The sequence below is a fragment of the Rhinatrema bivittatum genome, chromosome 15 (assembly GCF_901001135.1).
Source record: "Rhinatrema bivittatum chromosome 15, aRhiBiv1.1, whole genome shotgun sequence".
NCBI lineage: Eukaryota > Metazoa > Chordata > Amphibia > Gymnophiona > Rhinatrematidae > Rhinatrema > Rhinatrema bivittatum.
The window spans coordinates 8,218,090-8,241,453 of NC_042629.1; the positions used below are offsets into that span (position 1 = coordinate 8,218,090).

General features: G+C 47.7%; 1 protein-coding gene across 2 annotated transcripts in view; it reads right to left on the minus strand.

Annotated features, from left to right (window-relative positions):
* Positions 1–497: 497 nt before the first annotated feature.
* The window catches only part of NCAM2 (neural cell adhesion molecule 2), a 373,071-nt gene continuing 350,204 nt past the window's right edge, over positions 498–23,364 (minus strand). For both annotated transcript variants that reach the window (XM_029578509.1, XM_029578508.1), the window contains 2 exons: positions 8,469–8,585; positions 498–847 (listed from right to left, as the gene is read on the minus strand). In XM_029578509.1, the coding sequence (XP_029434369.1) occupies positions 736–847; positions 8,469–8,585 (229 nt within the window). In that variant the 3' untranslated portion in view covers positions 498–735. The remainder of the gene's footprint in view (positions 848–8,468; positions 8,586–23,364) is intronic.

Here is a 23,364-nt window from a genome sequence, read left to right on the forward strand (position 1 = left end):
GGAGCACCCTTAAATCCACTCACTGGTTTCTGTAAAAGAGAATCTCACACTGTGGTTTTCTTTTCACAGATGCATTTTTCATGTGATGCTATATACACATTTCTAAATATCAATCAAACATGTTACTGAGTGGATATACAGTAAGGTCTCTCATTCAAGCCCACAAAATTATAATAGTCAATATCTTCCTTCCTATGTTTTTTCAGAATGGCTAATATAACTGATCTCTATAATAATTTATTTTGCAGTATATAAATGGGGCAATGTCCAGAAGTAAGCGTGACATACTGGAAAAGTCTTTAATCTCTTCTTCCATATAAGAAGCACAGCAGTAAAAGTTTGTCTTTTGGGCTCTGGATGCATCATTTTCAATAGGTTTATGTGCCAGTTGATTAGACTGAATTTTACAGTGCATCACTATTTGATTTATGAAACTAAGTCTTTGTTATTAATAAAAATGTAAAATATTTTATAAATAGAACACCTTAGTCATAAAATAAATTAAAGAACTCACTTTGCATATTTATCAGTTTGATACAAAGGGACTGGAATCTGTCAGGATTATGAATTAAAAGCAGACTGGCAGGCAGATGCAAGAGCTGGATTATGACTGCTTGTACTGACAATTCAAAGCTTACATTGCCCAAGAAAGTAAGGTCATTTGTAAAGGTCCTGCTCCCACAGTTGCTCCAATCATATGGATATATCTTGATTCAGGCCTTTGTAGTTTTCCTGTTATGCTTTGCTATCATTTTCTTTTGACTGGATGATGTCATTAGAAATTTTAATTTCTATCACTTCCGGACTTAAAACTTCTTTGCCATTTTCTTCTTTTAAAGGCAGTTTCCTGTGGCAAAACAATACAAATTTAGCATATTGTCATAAGAGAAATATAAACAAATAAACTTGTAAGCATAAACAGGGGCGGATTCCCGATGACGACCAGCCCGGGGATTCGTCGCCCAGGTCGTCCCAGGAGATGCCACGTGGTCTGCCGAGCACGGCTCTGTCACGGCCACGCTCGACAGACCACGTGACTAGAGCGACCGGCCCACCGGAGATGCCTGATCCCCCGATAGGCCAATCCACCCCTGAGCATAAAGAAGAATTTTAAAAGCCCAGTGTGTGTCAAAACTGGGAGATACATGCACAAGTCGGGCCGGCGTGTGCCGAATGGATTATAAAAGCCACCCTTGTACATGTGTATCTTTTGATACGATCACAAATGAAAAGTTCTGAAAAAGGGGAGAGGCATGGGCGTGGTCTGAATGGGGCATGGATGCTCCTGGATTTCACCTTGAAATTTGCACACAGGCGCACCCCAGGGCTGCATAACTTTATTTCTGCTTGGCATGGCATGTAAGTCATAATACAAAAAAAACTAAACACAGCAGCAGGGTTTAAAGGGTCGGTGCAACAGGTGAGAAGGGAGGATATTAAACTATTAATATTAAACTAGGACTTTAACTATTAAACTATATTATTAAACTAGGGATATTAAACTAGGACTTTAACAGGTTATTTGCCTGTTTTCTCTCCTGCTTCGTAATTGATTTATATTATGCATTTGTTCGTAATAGTTAAAATGAGTTATATTATGTACCCCTTAAATCCGTTATTTATGTAAAGCCTGTTGCAGTTTTTATTGTTTACTGTCTGTAAAGCCTGTTGTCTGTAAAGCCTGTTGCTAATTTATTGTTTATTGTAAACCGAGGTGATGTATCTTTTTACGTGCCGCGGTATATAAAAATCACTAAATAAATAAATAAATAAATAGGGCACTTGGAAGTCCTACTCCTTACTTGGGTGAACTGGGAACAAACTGGTAAAACTAGTAATGGTGTTGATGTGTGTCTATTAAAAAAAAAACCAAACTTATGTGATAGAAGTGGCATTTATGCACATAAGCATACATCCACTTAAAATTGCATGCACACATGCGTGCATGTGTAAAGGCTGTTTTACAACATGCATGCATATAAGCGTGAATGTTAAAAATGGGCCGCATCCCTGGGTGCGGGCCGATGAACGTGCGCACATATGCACCCACGTGCCTGTGTAAAAGTTATCATCATATATTCTAGTGGGTTAGACACTAGGCTCCATTTTCCAAAGCGAGTAAAACAAATGCTTGAAGAGTTGGCAGAGTGGCATGCTATCTTAGTTATTTACACATTTAAAGTTTGGTACATGCACAGTTTCTAAATTCAACCACAATAATGCAGTCACATTTTTTTTTTTAAATGAACCACTTGAAATTTTACTTCGATGTACCACTGCCAAAGTCTGTTCACACATAAAACACAAAGACAATAGACCTGTAATGCTCCATCTGAATATTGAATTGGGTTACTGAAAATACCTGGTGCAGTAACCTATGAATGATTTACATGTTTAGCATATTGAAAATTAGTTGAGTGTGTCCTGTTACAAGGTCACATCTCAGACTGCCGGCTTTCTTGGCTGTTTACATTTAGCTGTCTAAATTTACTTAGACACTTTCTTCCCTTAGATAACATAAAAGATGTGTGACTGGTCCCTTTGCACATCTGTATTACACTTTTAAACATATTGCAGCTGTACTGCAAACCTTTGAAAATGTGGCTCTAGGAGCACAAATGAAAGAGAAGTGAGTGCAACACAATTAACTGCTGGTGCTGATGATTTGGAAAACTACCTGATCATATATACTTCTCGGAAAAGTACTTGCATGGATCTAGAAATGGAATATCCTGCATATAGTTTAGGCAAGTAAAATGCCTCTGATCTTACCATCAAGCTAATGAAATTCCAATAAAAAGATATTTTGCGTTAACATTCAACCCTCGGTGACATAACTCTATTAATTTATGGAAACAGAAAAACTTAACAGAAGGAAAATACTTCATGTTTTGATATTTATGTAAGGAGTCACAAAAGTGCCCCTTACAAGTAGGCTCAGAGAAAGTAAGAGCTGTGGAGATATCTGATGCTTCCTAGTCCTGTGCCTTCATGGCTCAGATTCTTCTGGTGTGCAATCTCCAAGGGAGATGACTGCTGTCTTCTGTCCTGGGAAAGTAGCTGTGGCCAAAGTTGGGGTGCTCAGGCCTTCAGGACTTGGGAGCCCTTTTGGTCTCTTGAAGCCCAAGGGGGATTACTGTAATATATTATACCTCCTCCCCCTCTGCAATCATCTATCTGATCTCGGGCTCAGATTCTACATCTACGCAGATGATGTCCAAATCATCATCCCTATCCGTGAATCTCTAACTGCCACCCTTTCCTTCTGGGAGAAATGCCTTGCCTCTATTAACACTCTGCTCACCTCCCTTCAACTCTCCCTCAATTCTACTAAAACTGAGCTCCTCCTCATCCATAACCAGCAGACCCTTATGCCGACCCCTTCTAACGATCCCTCGACCACCTCTCTCAGCTCACAATCCTCTGTACAAAACCTAGGCATTCTAATTGACCCTCATCTGAGCCTCAAGAGCCACATTAACTTCATCATAAAAGGAGGTTTTTATAAGCTCATGGTCATAAAAAAGCTCAAGCCCCTACTCCACACTCATGACCTCAAAACTGTTATCCAAGCTACCCTAACATCTAAGTTGGATTACTGCAAATCATTGTACCTTGGCCTCCCCTTCTCCACCATCAGACCTCTCCAGATACTTAAAAATGTGACAGCAAGGATAATCAGTAACGCACGTAAATCAGACCATATAACCCCCATCCTCAGAGACCTACACTGGCTCCCCATCTCCTCCCGTATTATGTTCAAGACCCTCACCATCATACATAAAGCTATCTACACGCATAACTCCCTATGGCTCAATGAACCACTTCTACCAGCTCAATCCGCCCGCCCCACCAGAACGAACCTCAAATGCACCCTACAAGTCCCCACACTTAAGAAAGCCTGACTCTCAGCAACAAGAAACCGTGCCCTCTCCATTGAGGGCCCCACTCTTTGGAATTCTCTTCCTCCCGGCCTCCGTCTGGAGCAATGCCTGTTTAAATTCCAAAAATTGCTAAAAAACCTGGCTTTTTCACCAGGCCTTTCCGGATTAACTCTTCTGACACCTCCGTCCTGCCCCCCCTCCCCCCCATCTCTAGCCTACTTAATCTAATAAACTTGTAACCCTGTTAAACCCTATGTAATCAGTGTAAAACAACCCTGTAGACTATTTGTAAATTTTTAAATCAAGTAATCCTGTATATTCTGTATATTCCCATACTTGTTAATCATGTTATCTCTATCCTATTTCTCTCCTTCATTTGGTTTGTCAGATTTCGCTGTTATGGAACCTTCTTTCAGTTGTCCTCCCCCCCATCCCTGTTAATTGTACTTTCCACCTTTTGTTTTTATGTAAACCGATATGATGTGTACTTTAATGTCGGTATAGAAAAGCTGTCACATAAATAAATAAATTGAAAAATCTGAGATGATCCCAAGGAAGCGAGAGATATTTCTCTACTTCTTTAATTTTAAAGGGAGATTGCTTCAATTGATGGAATTTCCAAGCTGGAATTATAAGGAGGACTCTAGAGATGCTGTATGAGGCTTTTCTGTCTTTGTCTACTAAAAAGCTTCCAGTTCTTATCTATTTGATTCAAGAGTCTGCATCCAGTTTGCAGGAACAACTACAGAGAATACCAGGAAGAGTTTTCCTCACTAAAAAGTACCTAATGCCAGGGTGTACAGAATTATTGTTGACCGAGACTATTTATGGAAACTTTTATTTTTTTTGCATCTAGGTGTACTATAGAAAAAGAAAAGTGTATCCATTGTGACATTTTACCTGCATTTAAGTTTACGAGAATACATACACAGTTGGCAGTGTGCATTTTTCCTTCTGGACTGTTGTAGAGGACCTCCAGAAAACAAAATCCCTAAGGGCCTTGAAAGATTTGCCCTTTAAATCATGTGCAGGAATAACCTGGGAGCATGGGAGCTACAATTGTCCATGACCTTCCATGTGAGCCCCTTTACCCTGGAGAGGTTGGGTTAGGGGCTACGTTTATATTTTATGGCAATATAATGGAGGTTGTTGATACTTCTGCAATTTATAATAAACATTCTCACTAGATGAGATGTATAAACAGATTACGTTTGAAACTGGCAGCCTGGCAGGAAATGACTTGGATTCTGATCTACACTGTTGTGGCGCGCTAGGAGAGCGGTCCGCTTACCAGGAGATGTGTGTTATTGGGCCACGGCTCCTTCAGAGGAACTCCGAAGAGGTGCCGCGGTAGGCGAGGCATGCCCGAACATGGGCTGGACAGGAGCGAGGCTGGACTGAAGATAGATGACTGGAGATACTGACCCTCCTCCGGAGCTGCACGCTTCAGAAGACCAACAACGCAATGGTGGTCTTATGAACAACCCTTCGACCGTTCCAAGCCCTTTCAGACCTGCCGCAGGGTACGGCAAGAAGCAGAAGGCCGGATGGAGTCCAGGGCAGCGAAGACTGAAACATGAAGACTCAGACGAGAATCAGGAACGAGGTACTTGGATGCACAGACGAGACTCAGGTATACAGACAGTGGCACGGTCCCTCAGGGCGCCCTACTCAGCCAGTACCACTGTTCTGGCCACGGACCACCCTGTCCTACATCTGCGGGAGCAGGACCAATGTAGGAAGGGTGCGAGGAACTGAGGACATAGACTCAGGCAAGATTCAAGGTAATCAGAAGACTCGGGCAAGGCTCAAGTTAATCAGAAGACTCAGGTAAAGCACTGGGATGAGACTGCAACGTAGTGTGCCCTACACAGTCCACCCGCGGGACTGGTCACGGACCACGCTGGACTCGAAGAGCCTCTAGACGAGATGTGGAGCAATGAATGAAGCATGTCTCAGAAGCTGGGGAGGCCTGCACCGAGGTGCGCCCCACTCAGCCACCAGTGGCTGGTCATGGACCATGCTGGGAGTACAGGTTCTGGCAGAGTCTTTGGCTCGGATGGAGCAAGCACTAGGAACTCTGTAGACCAGGGATAAGTACAGAAGCAGAAGTCTTCCAGAGGCTAGTGCTGCAGAAGTGAGGTAGGCCTTGCACCATGAAGCGCCCTACTCAGCCCGCCTGTAGGGCTGGTCACGGACCACGACATGGCATGCCAGGAAGAGTGGCACGAGGAACCAGGGGTTCAGGACAGCTGGACAGGAACAAGGACTTCAGGATCAGGAGAAACAACATCAGAGCTGGGTCACAGACATCAGGAACAAACATGTGGACTGGAACACGGATTACCGGATCAGGAGACAGACCTTAGGGCTGGAACATGAACATCAGGAACAGCAGGTGAACATCTGGACTGGAACGTAGACAACAGGTCAAGACGAGGAGCTCCAACAAAGAACAGGAAACACAGGACCTTGAAGAAGTGCTGGAACAAGGACGACTCCTGGAGCGAAGGACAGCAGGATCCCAGGAGTGACCAACTCCTTGCGAAGGCAAAGCTGGAATGGACGCTGAGCCCTTTTGTAGGGCTGGAGAGGACAATGCCCAGGGAGGGGTCAGCAGGGGGCCACACCTGATTGGCCCTTGAAAAGTTGGAGAGAGGTGCATGCCCGCGCCTAAGGAGAGCTGGAAGAAGAAGAGAAGCAGGATCCACAGTTGGCGTCCTCAGCCACGTGGAAGGCCTGAGGAAGCCAGGCAGGCAGCGGAGCAGAAGAGGCTACCAGCCGCAGGAAGAGAGAACTCCAGGCTGGTGGCATCCCCAGCCACGGAGGGCTCAGAGAAGCAAGGCAGGTAGCAGAGGCGGCTTCCAGTCTCGAAGACAGAGCAGGAAGGCTGCAGGTACTGGCAGGCAGGCAAGGATCCGGGCTGAAGCAGGCACCGGCAGGGATGGCCTCCTTGCCGGCTGAAGACCCCGGGAGTGTTGCAGCACGTCGGGGGAGAGCCGGAGCGGCAGCGGAGGTCCCAGCCACACTGGAGGGCTCCCGGCGGCCTCACCCTACTGGGCAGGCAGGCAGGGGGGGGGGGGGGGGGGGGGGAGCCTGGCAACGGCGGCAGGCCTGCCGCGAAGAAGTAGACGACAGCGGCCCGACTGGCTGTGTAAGGTGAGAAGCCTGCCTGCGCTCCTCACGGGCAGGATCGCAACAAACACGATCAGAGACAACATCTGAAATTTGTCAGAAGAAACATGCCCAAAAACAGGCGGCAAAAAGACAGAAAAATGGAAGAATGTTATTTTCCAAATTCACAAATTTTCCTTGAAGTTTTTAAGAGTGAACATTGAATTCTAGATATGTTCCACCATTATAATTTGCCACAGAATAGTTAGATCATGGAACCAATGTTTTTGTTTGTTCTTAAAACAGGGAATTTACCAAGTTAAAGACCCATTTCTGAGGACTCTAATTACTGACTGCATGGAGAATGTGCTCAATCCCTTGTCTGTCCCAGGAAGAGCCTGTGATAAACAGGCATTGTTTCAGAAGAAGTAAAACCTTAAGGCATTGAAAATCTGACTCTCTAGTGCAAAACCTCTTTATTACTCTGTGGTCAAGATGTCACCATATATCAGCAAAATCGTATACAAGTAACAGGGAAGAAAGAGAATAGAAGTGACCCCCTTTTGACAGGAATGATTACAAAGGTGGTCTGTGATAAGCACTGACATCTGTATTACTGGACTTTCATTGTGCTGCTGCAAACTGCCAAGGTTAGCCTTGCTCCTAGGAACAGCGGACTAAATCCCAGAGAACACTAGGCAGTGATGGCCATGTGCTCACACAGTATACAAAGCATCTTCCATTAAGCTGGGAATTCACTGCTGGTGAATATATATCATCATGCAATTTGACAAGAGGAGGTAGAGTGTGAATGTGAAATTACTAACCCTGCCCTATCTCACTGCATCAGCTCTCTTCCAGGCAGTGGTGTGAAAGATTTAAGATTTTCTAGAATGGTTACTTCAGATTCTACCTTTTTTTGGGCTTGCCAAGATACATGCGAATCCTGTGGGTATAATGCTATTTTCATGACTTGAATGACAGACCTTCAAAGAATATAGCTGTGAGAATCCAACTTATTCCCCCATACAACACCAAGCGATTTTCAGAACACAATGTTTTAGCCAGTACTGTCCTTTATATTATATACCAATGGTGTTTCAACAAAATATGTTGGTAACGTTCAGTAGGCATGTGGTGTTTGCTAGCCAAGCTCACAGCCTCTTTGTAATAATATTTAGCCTTGAATAAAATATCTAGTTGGAAAAAAGACTATGCCAAGTATGCTTTTATGGAGACTCCTAATGACTACACGCCCAAAACCAGATGAAATGTGGGGCAGGCTGACTGTGCTGGAATAGGCAAAAGCTTCTCTAGTCTTGCTGAAACACTGGAGAGACTTTTGAAGATTATACATAATGAATTTACCAGCAAAGAGTAATCGGACAGCTTTAAAAATGGAAGTCTTACAAGTCAGAATATATAGAAAAAAGATGTAAAGAATACTAATTCTGACTTCATGGTACTTACTCTGGTTCTGTCAGCGGTGTCGTTTCATTTGGTTCATTTACCGGGCTCCCATCATGATTTGTGATCCTCTCATCCTCAGGTCGCATCTCCACTATTGGCTCTTTTGATCCATCTTTCCTAGAAGATGTTTTTAAAAATATTAATTGCTATTGAATTTCTTCCCATTAAAAGAAAATGTCTGACCTATAACTTGTTAGACTTTTTTATTTTGACATATCTAGATGGACTAATATGGCAACCATACCACTTCATTCCTGGTTAATGGAAAATCCACAAGGAACTGCCTGGACTGGTGCGAAGGGTTCAATGGAAAGAGATTCATCCTCTGTGACAAAGAAATGTAATCAAATAAAAAATGCAGCACTGGCTGTCTGGGGAAAACGAAATGCTTCTGAAATGAACACAAGGAGGAAAGGTATTATCTAGAACATGCACAAAATTTGCAAAATAGCATACAGTATTTTTCTGCAGCACTTAAATGCAAATAAGCTCTGTAGAAAAACAGCATGCAAAGTTTTGCCATGGGAAATTTCACAAAAAAAAAAATTGACACCTAATAGAGTGCTGCAGATTTGCTACATGCTAATGGTTGATTTTGATCATTTTTATAGCAGCAGCTCATTAACTATTATTTTGAATACAATTTTGCAAGCATAGGGGGAGGAGTCAAGCCAAGATGGCAGTTTAACATTTGACCTGTGTGGTCTATTACAGTCCTGGCATTTTTCTTTTTTCCTCCTATGCCGCATTCTTCACAGAAGAAACTGCTATGTCTGCCGGTTGCGGAGGGCCACGACCTGCTTCCTGCACTCACCCCCACCACGGCGTGGCTCAGGTAGGCCCTTGAACTCTGGTAACAGTGGGGAGCCACTGCCAATGCAGCTCTTCCTAGCTGGCTCCCTGCCGGACTGAAGCAGCTGGTTCCTCTGGCTCCCTACCTTGCCGGCACACGATCAAGCACTGCCTCAGGCCCCTCGCTCCTCCTGTGCTTCCTAGACACGCGTGGTGGGAGAATGCCGCAGCCCCTCCATCCGGATGTCGGCAGCCCTTTCTACTTAAGGTCTGGCTTGCAGACCTTGCCTTGGCTCCTTGCTCCTGGTTGTGCCAGGGGTGCGTTCCTGAGTTCCTGACCCATTCTGTGCCCTGGATTGTCTTTGAACCTTGTCCTTGCCTAGACTCTGACCATGAGATTTGCTGCCTGCCACGACCGTTGCCTGGATAACTGACCATGAGATTTGCTGCCTGACATGACCCTTGCCTGGATATGAGCTTCACCACCATCCTAAATTCTTGCCTGGACATCGACCCCGACAACTGCCGACTGCTCTGACCCTCTTCAATACTCAGTGGTGCCAACTCCCCCTCAGCCCAGGGGTCCACACTAGGACAGTTAGCCAAGGTCATGGATCTGACGGAGGCCTCCACACTGCAAGCCATTCTGGGCCTGGTTCAGAAGATCTTGGAACAGCAGAGGGTTCTGGAGACACTGGTGGCATCCATGGAATGCCTTAACACCTGCTTAGACTTGGTGGCTTCAGCGAGTATGGCACTTCTACTAGGGATGTGCATTCGTTTACAATGAATGTCCATCCGCAATGAAAAAGTCCCTATTCATTTCATTTGTGGGACCACGAAATGAATAGCGATCCCCCACAAATGAAACATATCATATTGGTTCACAGTGCTTTCTTAGCAGCCTTTTGCAATAGGAGAAAGTCATGTGGGAGTATATACAGCAGGAATGGGCAATTCCAGTCCTCGAGGGCTGCAAACCAGTCGGGTTTTCAGGATATCCTTAATGAATATGCATGAGAGAGACCTGCATACACACTGCCTCAGTTGTATGCAAATCTATTTGCATACAACTCGAGGACTGGACTTGCCCACCCCTGATCTATAGCAACCAGCCCTTTTCTGTGAGTCATAACTGACCTCACAGCCCTGTCATAGAGTGGGTCGGACAGGTTGGCAAGGAAACGAGAATGCCAACATATCAGAGCGAAGCATTTTTTCAATTTAGCCAATCGCTGCTTTGTGATGCTCATCCTGGTTTCTTTCTACCTTCAGCAACTATACCACAGTGCACTTTCTTCTTGGGTTCTATCTGAGAGCGTTGTTTGCTGATTAGAGTGTCTCAATTATCTATTCAATAGCTGAAAATCAGAGCTATTGCTGAAAAAGATTTTTGTCCTTTTGTGCTTCTGTGCTAGGCAGCTAGGTTTTTTTTACTGCACTCAGACTGTCTCTCTGTCTCACCCACTGAGACAAGCTGCCAGCAGTGACATTTTGCTGCTGATCTTACCCCCCTGGGGTAGGTTGCAGGCAGGGTTTGGGTGGTGTGGGTGGGAGATAGTGTGAGAGTTGCAGTGGCTGTCTGGCAGTGGGTATTGTTTTACTACAAGCAGCATCACAGTGAGTACTGTAGGAATTGGGCTTGCAGACTCACAGCAGGAGTAGTCAGGCTGAGGCTTCCAGTGTTTTATCTGGAGTTTCAGTACTGTTTTTGAGCACATAGAGCAGTCTCAGTTGTAGTGTACAGCAAGACACTGCAATGTGTGTCTCTGTGTGTGTAGTTTTCCACACTCACATATATTGGTACAGTGGTGCTCTTTTAATCCAAATCCCCAGTAGGCATCTGGGTTTTAGGGTTTTTTTGTGCACATAGAGCAGTCTCAGTTGTAGTGTATAGCAAGACACTGCACTGTGTGTATGTGTGTGTGTGTGTGTATGTGTGTAGTTTTCCACACTCACATATATTGGTACAGTGGTGTTCAGTACAACCAATAAAGAAATAATCCTTTTAATCCAAATCGTCAGTAGGCAGTGACATTAAAATCCATGATGTCAGGGAAAGGTACAGGTCAAGTGATTGACACTGGCAGAGGAGGCACTGGCAGAGGAGGCACTTCAAGAGGCAGTCCCCCATTAAAGTTAAAAAGGGACCAGTTCCAATCCAAAATCTCTGGAGGGGCAGGCAGTTCCAGCCAGAAAAAAATTAAATTTAAAGATGATGCACCTCCACCACCTGTTTCTGACCCTGTTTTGGAGGTGAGGGAAGGGGAGGCTGAGCCATCCAAGGCAGTTGGGGTAGTGGAGAAAGCAAAAGAGCGAGACCCAAAAGCAGCAGTGCGACAGCAGACTCTAGTTAGCACTGAAAATGTAGCGCAGTCACTGTTTGCTTCTGATTCCGATGAAGAATCATCTTGTATGGGATTCCCTTCATCAGAAATGGAAGACATAATAACTGAAAAAGGTTTAGGAGGATTAGTTAGTTCCATCTTAGCCTCCACTTCAGTGCTGGAGGAGAGAGAGGAAACTGGTGATGATGATGAGGAAGGGCAGTCAGCACAGGCAGAGAGTGTGACTGATGCCCCTTGCATTGCTTCTCAGGGTGCACCCACTACTTCAACTCCAGTGCCAGCATCCACCCTGAGGGTTATAGAGAAGGGATCACGAAAGAAATCTGTGATCTGGAGCCACTTTAAAGTGAGGGAGGACCCGCATTTTGCTCAGTGTGCCAGGGATATTAGCAGAGGCAAGCAAGTGGGCCATCTAATTCTGGAATGATGCATCATATGCAGAAGCAACACACAACTGTACTGACATCTGGGGATGGTGGCAGTACCAGTCAGGGGACCCCTTTTTCCAGGCAGTGTAAAGTGGTTGAAAAGGAGCATAGTCACCCCACGCCCTTTGCCCCTTCCAGCGGTCAGGTGGCAGGCCAGCAGCCCCCTGCCATGCGTCAGAAGCAACAACCCACCATGGAGGAAATGGGGTGGTGTTCGGTAACACTATCCTGAGGAAGGAGGCAAGCAGCCTCAAAAGTTGTAACCAGGAGCATTGGGGAAATGATTGCCCTTGATGACCAGCCCCTGCAGGTAGTGGAGAATGTGGGTTTCAAGCGTTTGCTGCAGGTCTTAGCTCCAAATTACAAAGTCCCCTCCAGAACCACATTTAGCATAAAGGTCATCCCCAGACTGTACAACCAGTGTCGCAGTCGCATCCAGGCACTGCTAGCTAAGGCAGAGGGGAGTGTGCATTTCACCTGCTATATCTGGACCACCATGAACGCTTCACACTCTTACCTCTACCTGAAAGCATACTGGTGGGTCCTGGCTGAGGCAGGGGCAGGCAGCAGCTCTATTAGTGAACAAGTATCAGGGTGGAGATGGGCTTTACTGCACATCCACCTGACAGACGAGGCCCATACCTCAGCCAATATTCTATCCTGCATCAGAGACATGCTGGAGGGGTGGCAGCTACACCAGAGAGCCAGTAATCTTCAGGCAGGGTTCTTTGTCACAGATAATGTTGCAAACATGGTAAAGGCAATATCTGACGGGGGCTTTCAGAACATCTGATGTTTTGCACACACTCTGTACCTGGTAGTGAAGTCAGCTCTGGGGTTGGAATCCAAGCACCAAGAGAATGAATACCTGCATACATTAATACACAAGTGCAGGCACATAGCAGCGCACTTCCACAGAAGTGTGAAGGCGGGGCAGGTTCTCCGACACAAGCAGACTGATTTGGAGATGCCTCACAAGCATCTCATTCAAGACATTGCCACCCGGTGAAATTCCACCTATATGATGCTGCAGAGGTTAGTGGAGCAGCAGACACCCCATTTTCTCTGGAAATGGAGATAGGTGTGCATAGTCCCCTAGGGCATCATGATTGCTTAGTCATGAGTCAGCTGGTTAAAATCCTGCAGCCCTTCAAGGATGCCACAGAGGAGCTGAGTTCCAGAAGTGCCACCTTGCTGACATCATCCCTATAGTTAATATTCTGGAGGAAAATTTGGAGGGCTATAAACAGGAAGAGGGAATGACAGCAGAGGTTCTTTGTTGTCTGGACGTTTTGCAGAAGCAGATGCAAGAGAGATTAGGACCTTTAACAAAAGACGACAGATACATGCTCGCCAGTCTGTGATCCCCGTGTGAAAGGGAAACTCGTCCTACAGTCCGATTGTCTCACATTTGTGAAGAACCTGCTGTTAGAAAAGGTCTGTGAACAGGAGCACCATAGGCAGAGACAGATTAGACATGAAGCAGAAGAGGAAACAGCGGGCACTTCAGAGAGTAGTGCAAGCCCAAGCAGGAGCAGCACTCTGTCAGTGACAGCTAGTACTTCCTCCTCCACTTCAGTACACCAAAGCCATGTTGCCCCTAAAAAATCATCTGTTCTGGAATGGGAAAGAGTGAAAGCAGCTGGCAAGAAGGACTCTCAGCCCACCCAAGCAAAGGAGATACCAGCACAAATGTCAGTGACATGGTATCTCACAGAGCCCGTTGAGGACATGGAGACAGATCCGCTGGCATATTGGGCACATAAGTCCACTGTCTGGCCACACCTAGCCAAAGTGGCTCAGCGATATCTGTCCTATCCACCAACCAGTGTGCTCAGTGAACATGTCTTTTCAATGACAGGGGATATCATGAGCCCTTATCGCTCAAGGCTGGCACCAGAGTTGATGGAAAATCTAGTGTTTTTGAAAGTGAACCTGCCTTTGCTTGGGTTTCCAGATTTTCGCTATGAATGGCAAGATGAATAAAAGTACTTTAAAGCCTTGCGGCAGCTCTGCCTGCCTCATATGCTCCGGATATATCAGCACATGGTCCTGACCTCATTGCTGTGCCTGTCTGTCTCGTGCCTTATGTAACTACAAAGGCCTGAACTCATTGATGTGCCTGTCTGTCTCGTGCCTTATGTCACTACAAAGTAAGGCCCACAGTATCCAAGGGTCCACTGTGGGCCTTACAAAATATAAGAGGACCTCACTAAACCATCCAATCAGTAGTAGTGACGGGCGGTGTGTACAAAGAGCAGAGACTTATTCGACGCGAGCTTATGACCCGCACTTACTGGGAAGTCCTCGGTCATGGGAAATAATTGCAATCCCCAATCCCTATCACAAACGGGTTTCAGTGGGTTACCTGTAGTTATTAAAGCTCTGTTGTTAAAGCTGGGAATTAGCAATCTGTTATTAGAGCTCTGTTGTTAAAGCTGAGAGTGGCAGACTGTTATTAACGGAGTTGCTGGAGATAGCAATCTGTTATTATTTAGAATAGTTGTGGGTGGATCCTTGGACCAGTGGCAGGTGACCACGCCCACGGGGGAGATCCCGAGAGGGACCACTGGTCAGGCTTAGTATAGGAGACAGACACACACTAGTTCTTTTATTAGACAATATATTAAACCACCAGAGGTGGCAGTAGTGAGCTGGAAGCGCCCGGCTGGGCTGTAGTCCCTCAGGTACTGGAAAAGCGATCCCAAGGTGGCTGAGCTGTAGAGAAACTAAGAAAGTGAGTACACAAGACATGCAGAGTTCAGGAACAAGTCCTTGATGGTAATACTCACACAATAGTCTCTTGAGACAGCCCAGGAGTTGGTATGCATTAGGCCCTCGAGGAGCGAGTACCTGGCTCCAGGGAAAGCTCTGAGAGATAGAAACTCACTGATGTTATAAGCAACAAAGACTTCTTAGTAAGCAGTATATTAAACCACCAAAGGTGGCAGTAGTGAGATGGAAGCGCCGGGCTGGGCTGTAGTCCCTCAGGTATTAGAACAGCGATCCCGAGGTAACTAAGCTGTAGAGAAACTAAGAAAGTGAGTAGATAGTATATGCAGAGTTCTGGAACAAGTCCTTGATGATAACACTCATACCATAGTCTCTTAAGGCAGCCCAGGAGTTGGAATGCAGTAGGCCCTCGAGGAATGAGTACCTGGTCCCAGGGAAAGCTCTGAAAGTTAGATGGAAACTCACTAAAGTTGTAAGCAGCGATGACTTCTTAGCAGAAGTGGTACTCAGGAGCTGGTCCAGAACATGGGCCCTCGGGGAGCGAGTACCGGTTCCGGACTGCGACCTGAAAAGAAAAAGAGAGAGCGAGGCCCCCGAAGAGTGGGTACCTCTAGTGAAGTCCGAGGAGGCAGAGTAGCTAGGTTTGCAGATAGCGAATCCCATCCGCAGTGATACCCGGAGGTAGCAAATGCCATTGCTAACTCGTCTTGTTAGCGAAAACTGAGACCTTAAATATCTGGAGCTGATGACGTCATCTCAGGGGGATGCCCCTGAGGTTCGCGCCAACGCTGGTATATCAGTCGGGCCGCGCACACGCACGCGCCCTTAGGCATCTGGTCAACATGGCGGCTTGCAGCGTCGAGCCGGTCCAGGGACACTGGAGGAGGATGGCCTGGAGACGCCACAGTAGCTAGCCTTCCATCAACCCCGGAGGGAGTTGCCAACAAGGTAAGGTGGGCGGAGCAGAGACATCAGACAACGACGTACACAACACCCGTACCTGTCGGCGAAGGGTAGACACACGCTGAACCATTCAGTGTAGTGCGCATGCAGACCCGGACATCTAAGGGTATCAGAGACCTGTTATTGCTCGATCTCGTGTGGCTGAACGTCACTTGTCCCTCTAAGAAGTTGGACTCCAACCACTGGGGGTCGCATAACTAGTTAGCATGGAGGAGTCTCGTTCGTTATCGGAATTAACCAGACAAATCGCTCCACCAAATAAGAACAGCCATGCACCACCACCCACAGAATCGAGAAAGAGCTATCAATCTGTCAATCCTTTTCGTGTCCAGACTGGGTGAGTTTCCCATGTTGAGACAAATAAAGCCGCAGGCTCCACTCCTGGTGGTGCCCTTCCATCAATTCCTTTAAGTTTCAGCTTTGCAACCATACTCCCCCCGGAACCCAAAGACTTTGGTTTCCTGGAAGCTGCTCGGCAGCTCATGGGAATAACCCAACCGGATCTCTAGTCGGTATCGTTTATGGTTGAAACTACGATGGTATCTGATCGTCTTCAAACCTCCGACTTTCATTCTTGATTAATGAAAACATTCTTGGCAAATGCTTTCGCTTTGGTTCGTCTTGCACTGGTCCAAGAATTTCACCTCTAGTGGCACAATACGAATGCCCCCGGCCGTCCCTGTTAATCATGGTCCCAGTTCCAAAAACCAACAAAATAGAACCGGAGTCCTATTCCATTATTCCTAGATGAAGCATTCAAGTGACTGGCCTGCTTAATGTTTTCAAAGTAAACGCTTTGATACCACATAATACTGACGGACTGTAGGTGGCACCTGAGGGTAAAGGACAGAGTCAGTCAAAACTTCTCTGTCTCCATCTGCTGGTGGGGAGGCATAACCCAGGAGTCTGAACTGACCCATGTTGAACTGCTGTTCACATGGAATCCTTCTCCACTTCGGTCTTCAAAGTTCTCATTTGTATATATGCTATCTCCCTCAGATTTTCAAAGACCAGTGAGAGCTCTCCAGACGCCACTGGAACTGTGCCTCTTTCCAAGGCTCGGGCCCCTCTCTTGGGGGAGAAACTATTCCAGGGCACCCTGTCCTTCACAAAGAAAAGAGAACTCTCCCTAGTGCTCCAGCCAGCTTCTCCAGGATCAGTGGTGTTACCACACTGGATGCCTCACAGCGCCCGTCTCCACCACTCTGGGTTCGGGGATCTGAACCCGACTCCTTTTCGATGGGCCAAGGGCAGCAGAGGCCATTGCACATCCCTTTCAAATGGTTCTCGCCTATCTCTTAGTGCCAACTGACCCATGTTGAACTGCTGTTCACATGGAACCCTTTTCCATTTCGGCCTTCAAAGTTCTCATTTGTATATTTGCTATCTCCCCCAGATTTTCAAAGACCAGCAAGAGCTTAGCGGATGCCGCCGGAACTGCGCCACTTTCCAAGGCTCGAGCTCCTCTCTTGGAGCAAACCCATTCCAGGGTGCCCTGTCCTTCAAGAAAAAAGAGAACTCTCCCTGGGGATCTTGTTTGAATATTTGCTACTACCACCAAGAACTGCACCCGCAGCAGCTCCACCCAGGTATAGTTCATCATCTTTCAGTTTGACACTTCACGCATATCCAGCATAGCTCTCTGCTTCAACGGCAGGGGAGCAAGACTGATACTTCACTTTCAATGCATAGCCAGCATGACTCTCCTTCAACGGCAGGGGGGAATGAATAAAGGTGGATCTATATTCAGGCAACAATCAACAAGGACTGAATTACATAGTCTGAATAAACAGATAAGCATGGGTGTAGCTTGCTTATTGCGGTGGTTAATACCTAATTAATTAAGCTATTTCACTTAGATGCAGTTCTAACACTGCTCTCTACATTAATGGCGGGGGTGGCAGGGAAATAGAATAAAAACAGTTACTAAGAGCCAAGAGTATAAGTATAAGTATGTGAGAGAAAAAAAAAGTGGAAAATCTTGCTGGGCAGACTGGATGGGCCGTTTGGTCTTCTTCTGCCGTCATTTCTATGTTTCATTTCTATGTTTCAGGTCCTAGCACGCATGTTAGACTCCTTGGTCCGTGTTTCAAGATAGGTTGGGTGGACAGTATGCCCCGGTTGACAGTCATGCCAGGAGCAGGTGCCCCTGTCCCCCTTCCCCACCCCACCCTTCTCCCTTGCAAGGGGGAGGGGGGTTCCAGAGGAGATCACAGCAGCGGTCATCTTTCTGTGCCTGCGTGTCATTCCACTATCAACACCAGAGGGACCTGACTATACCTCTACTGTGCCATCCTTTCCTGCCCCTATCAACACCAGTAGGGCCTGTTTACCTCCAATGTGCCTGCCTGTCTTGCCCCTATCAACACCACAGGAACCTGACTAATAGCTCCACTGTGCCTGCGTGTCTTGCCCCTATCAACACCAGAGGGACCTGCCAAGCTCCACTGTGCCTGCCTGTCATGCTCCTATCAACATGACATGGATATGACTACTAGATACTACCTCCACTGTGCCTGCCTGTCTTGCCCCTACCAAAACCAGAGGGACCTGCCTACCTCCATTGTACCTGACTGTCTTGCCCCTAACAAAACCAGAGGGACCTGATAATACCTCCACTGTGCCTGTCTGTCTTGCCCCTATCAACACAAGAGGGATCTGACTATACCTCCATTGAGCCAGCTTTAATTGTCCCTATCAACACCACGGGGGCCTGTCCACTTCCACTGTGCCTGCCTGTCTTGCCCCTACCAAAAGCAGATGGACCTGACGACCTCCACTGTGCCTGCCTGTCTTGCCCCTATCAACACAGAGGGACCTAACTATACCTCCACTGTGCCTTCCTGTCTTGCCCCTATCAACACCAGAGGGGGCCTGTCCTCTTCCATTGTGCCTGCTGTCTTGCCCCTATCAACACCAGAGGAACCTAACTATACCTCCACTATGCAAGCCTTTTTTGCCCCTATCAACTCCAGAGAGGCCTGTCCACCTCCACTGTGCCTGCCTGTCTTGCCCCTATCAACACCAGAGGGGGGCCTGTCCTGTTCCATTGTGCCTGCATGTCTTGCCCTTATCAACATCAGAGGGACCTGAATATACCTCCACTGTGCCTGTCTGTCTTGCCCCTATCAACACCAGAGGGACCTGACTATACCTCCACTGTGCCAGCCTTTCTTGCCCCTATCAACACCAAAAGGGACATACCTCCACTGTGCCTGCCTGTCTTGCCCCTATCAAGACCAGAGGGACCAGACTAATAATAACTACCTCCACTGTGCCTGCATGTTCTGCCCCTATCAACACCAGAGTGACCTGTTGACCTCCACTGTGCCTACCTGTCTTGCCCCTATTAACACCAGGGGGACATGACTATACCTCCACTGTGCAAGGCTTTCTTGCCCCTTTCAACTCCAGAGGGACCTGCTGACCTCCACTGTGCCTGCCTGTCTTGCCCCTATCAACACCAGAGGGGCCTGTCTACATCCAGTGTGCCTACCTGTCTTGCCCCTATCAACACCAGAGTGATCTGCTGACCTCCACTGTGCCTACCTGTCTTGCCCCTATCAACACCAGAGGGACCTGCCAACCTCCACTGTGCCTGCCTGTCTTACCTCTATCAACACCAGAGGGACCTAACTATACGTCCACTGTGCCTTCCTGTCTTGCCCCTATCAACACCAGAGGGGGCCTGTCCACTTCCATTGGTACCTGCCTGTCTTGCCCCTATCAACACCAAAGGGCCCAAACTAATAGAGACTACCTCCACTGTCCCTGAATGTCCTGCCCCTATCAACACCAGAGTGACCTGAATATACCTCCACTGTGCCAGCCTTTCTTGCCCCTATCAACTTCAGAGAGGCCTGTCCAGCTCCACTGTGCCTGCCTTTCTTGCCCCTATCAACACCAGAGGGGCCTGACTATACCTGACTATACGTGACTATACCTGATTATATAGGAATGAGCGCGTCCTAAGTGGGACCGCGCATAGGGGCGGATTTTCAGAGCCCTGCTCACCTAAATCCGCCCAAAACCGGGCGGATTTAGGCGAGCAGGGCCCTGCGCGCCGGTGAGCCTATTTTACATAGGCCTACCGGCGCGCGCAGAGCCCCGGGACTCGCGTAAGTCCCGGGGTTCTCCGAGGGGGGTGTGTCGGGGGCGTGTCGGGGGGCGAGCCTGGTCGTCGCGGCATTTAGGGGCCGTGTCGGCAGCGTTTTGGGGGCGGGTACGGGGGCGTGGCTATGGCCCGGGGCGGTCCGTGGGCGTGGCCGCGCCCTCCATACCCGCCCCCAGGTCGTGTCCCGGCGCGCAACAGGCCCGCTGGCGCGCGGGGATTTACTTCTCCCTCCGGGAGGCGTAAATCCCCGGAGAAAGGTAAGGGGGAGTGTAGACAGGGCCGGGCGGGTGGGTTAGGTAGAGGAAGGGAGGGGAAGGTGAGGGGAGGGTGTTAGAGGATTCCCTCCAAGGCCGCTCCGATTTCGGAGCGGCCTTGGAGGGAACGGGGGTAGGCTGCGCGGCTCGGCGCGCGCCGGCTATACAAAATCAATAGCCTTGCGCGCGCCGATCCAGGTTTTTAGCAGATACGCGCGGCTCCGCGCGTATCTACTAAAATCCTGCGTACTTTTGTTGGCGCCTGGAGCGCCAACAAAAGTACGCCAACGTGCCTTGTTTGAAAATCTACCCCATAATGAAGAAGAATATAGAAGCCAGAAATGTGAGGTGCTGAATTATAAAGGACAGTCTTGGACGGTTGCTGTGTCGTTATAAAAGTGAATCCCCTGAGGCAGGACCCTGTCTGAAACACGATCGTGTCGGGATTGGAACTTCTAACGGATGAGTATTTAAGTTCTTCTGGTATTCTGAAATATAGTAAACTGTGAGCCAAAGTTGGTGTTAAAAATGTTCAGCAGCACGTTGGTGACAAAGATTTTATTAAATGGACAAAAAATATTAAAAAATACATTAAAAAAGTTGTTGTAATAAAAAGTAAGGTGACCCTATACCATATTAGAGTCTGTGGCCAATCACAGACCCTTAGAGTAAGGGGTCTACATAGGCAATCTTGAGGTTGGCTCTAGAATTGTGTTAAATTGATATTGACCAGTTGAACCACGGTTTCAGAGTTGTGGTTACCCCTATCAACAACAGAGGGGCCTGTCCACCTCCACTGTGCCTTCCTGTCTTGCCCCTATCAACATCAGAGAGACCTGACTATAGCTCCACTGTGCCTTCCTGTCTTACACCTATCAATGCCAGAGGGACCTGCCAACCTCCACTGTGCCAGCCTTTCTTGCCCCTATCAACATCATAGGGACCTGACTATTAGAGATGTGCTTCGTGTTTTGCTACCGGGTCGTTTTTTGACTCGGATACTTCGTGGTAAAGTTTGGTTTTTATCGTTTAGTTTTTTTGAAAAAAAAAAAAAACTAAACGGGGAAAACCGAAACCGGGCCAAAAAACGACGCGGGAAAACAAAGCTAAAAAAAACCCCACCCCACGCATTTAAATTAATTTTAATACATTACATACACCCCCCCCCCCACCCCGATCCCTCCCCAAGACTTACCAACATCCCTGGTGGTCCAGCGGGGTCCCGGGTGCCATTTGTCCCTCCGTGGCGTGCCCAGTGTGCTAGTGCTAGCCACACTCAAAATGGTGCCGAATAGCCTCTGAACTACTATGTCACAGGGGCTACCGGCGCCATTGGTCAGCCCCTGTCACATGGTAGGAGAACCGACCAATGGCGCCGAAAGCCCCTGTGACATAGTATGGGCAAAGGCTTTCGGCGCCATTTTGATTATTGGCAGCCGACGACGACATCGCTCCCAGACCCCCGCTGGACCCCCCAGGGATTATTGGCAAGCCTTGGGGGGGGTCAGGAGGCCCCCCCAAGCTGGCCAAAAAGCTTGCCAATAATCCCTGGGGGTCCAGCGGGGGTCTGGGAGCGATGTCGTCGTCGGCTGCCAATAATCAAAATGGCGCCGAAAGCCTTTGCCCATACTATGTCACAGGGGCTTTCGGCGCCATTGGTCGGTTCTCCTACCATGTGACAGGGGCTGACCAATGGCGCCGGTAGCCCCTGTGACATAGTAGTTCAGAGGCTATTCGGCACCATTTTGAGTGTGGCTAGCATTAGCACACTGGGCACGCCACAGAGGGACAACTGGCACCCGGGACCCCGCTGGACCACCAGGGATGTTGGTAAGTCTTGGGGAGGGATCGGGATGGGGGGGGGGGTGTTATTATAGCTAATGTTAATGTTTGGGGTGGTTTTTAATTTAAAAAAAAAAAAGTGCCTCTCTCCCCATACAAACCCGAAAAATGGATTTTCCCCGAAGTTCGGGGAAAATCCTTTTCGGGTTTCGGGGCCCCCGAACCAGGACGAATTAGGCAATTTCTTTGTAATTGCCTAATTCGTGATAAACGATTGCACATCTCTACTGACTATAGCTCCACTGTGCCTTCCTGTCTTACACCTATCAATGCCAGAGGGACCTGCCAACCTCCACTGTGCCAGCCTTTCTTGCCCCTATCAACATCATAGGGACCTGGCTATACCTCCACTGTGCCAGCCTTTCTTGCCCCTACCAACACCAGAGGGACCTGACTACTAGTGACTATCTCCACTGTTCCTTCCTGTCTTGCCCCTATCAATACCAGAGGGACCTGCCAACCTCCACTGTGCCTGCCTGTCTTGCCTCTATCAACACCACAGGGACCTGACTATACCTCCACTGTGCCAGCCTTTCTTGCCCCTATCAACACCAAAGGGGCCTGTCTACGTCCACTGTGCCTGCCTGTCATGCACCTATCAACACCACAGGGACCTGACTATACCTCTACTCTACCTGCCTGTCTTGTCCCTATCAACACCAGAGGGACCTGACTATACATCCACTGTGCCTGCGTGTCTTGCCCCTATCAACACCAGAGGGACCTGACTATACATCCACTGTGCCTGCGTGTCTTGCCCCTATCTACACCAGAGGGGCCTGACTACCTCCACTGAGCCTGCCTGTCTTGCCCCTATTAACTTTCTGCCACTCTGCCTTGCTACTATAAACCAGTCATCAGACGACTCTACTCCTTGTGGTGTTCTTGCCACTATCATGGTTCCTCAGTGTGTTCATGTTAGTTTTTCTGCTGCTTTGTCCCTTTATTGGTGCCTTGGGGTTTTTTCTGACACCTTTTCTGCTTGCTATGTTCCCTCTTCATTGTGCTGTAGGATGTTGATGCCAATTGGCACTTTGTCTCTCCTGCTGCCTTCGAGGGTTCATTCAACTGTTATCTGTGCCCTCTTTTGAAGCTGTGGTGTGTTTTTGACACTCCCTCTGCTGCTTTGCACCTCTGTTAAAGCACTCTTGCCACTCCTGGTACCCCTTTGCCCCTTTACGGTGCCTTAGGCTATTCATGCCACTTTGGTGCCACTTTGCTACCGTCTAAGTACCTTGGAGCTCTTTTGACCTTCTGATGATTGCTCCCCAGAAGTTTCATCCAAATTGATAAGAAAACCCCAATTCTGCAGCCAGGATTTGGCTGCAGAATTGGGGTTTCTTTGGACTTAATGGCAAACGAAAAGCAAATCAAACTAATAAACAAATATTTATTTATTTTTTGGTTTGAAACTAATGAAAT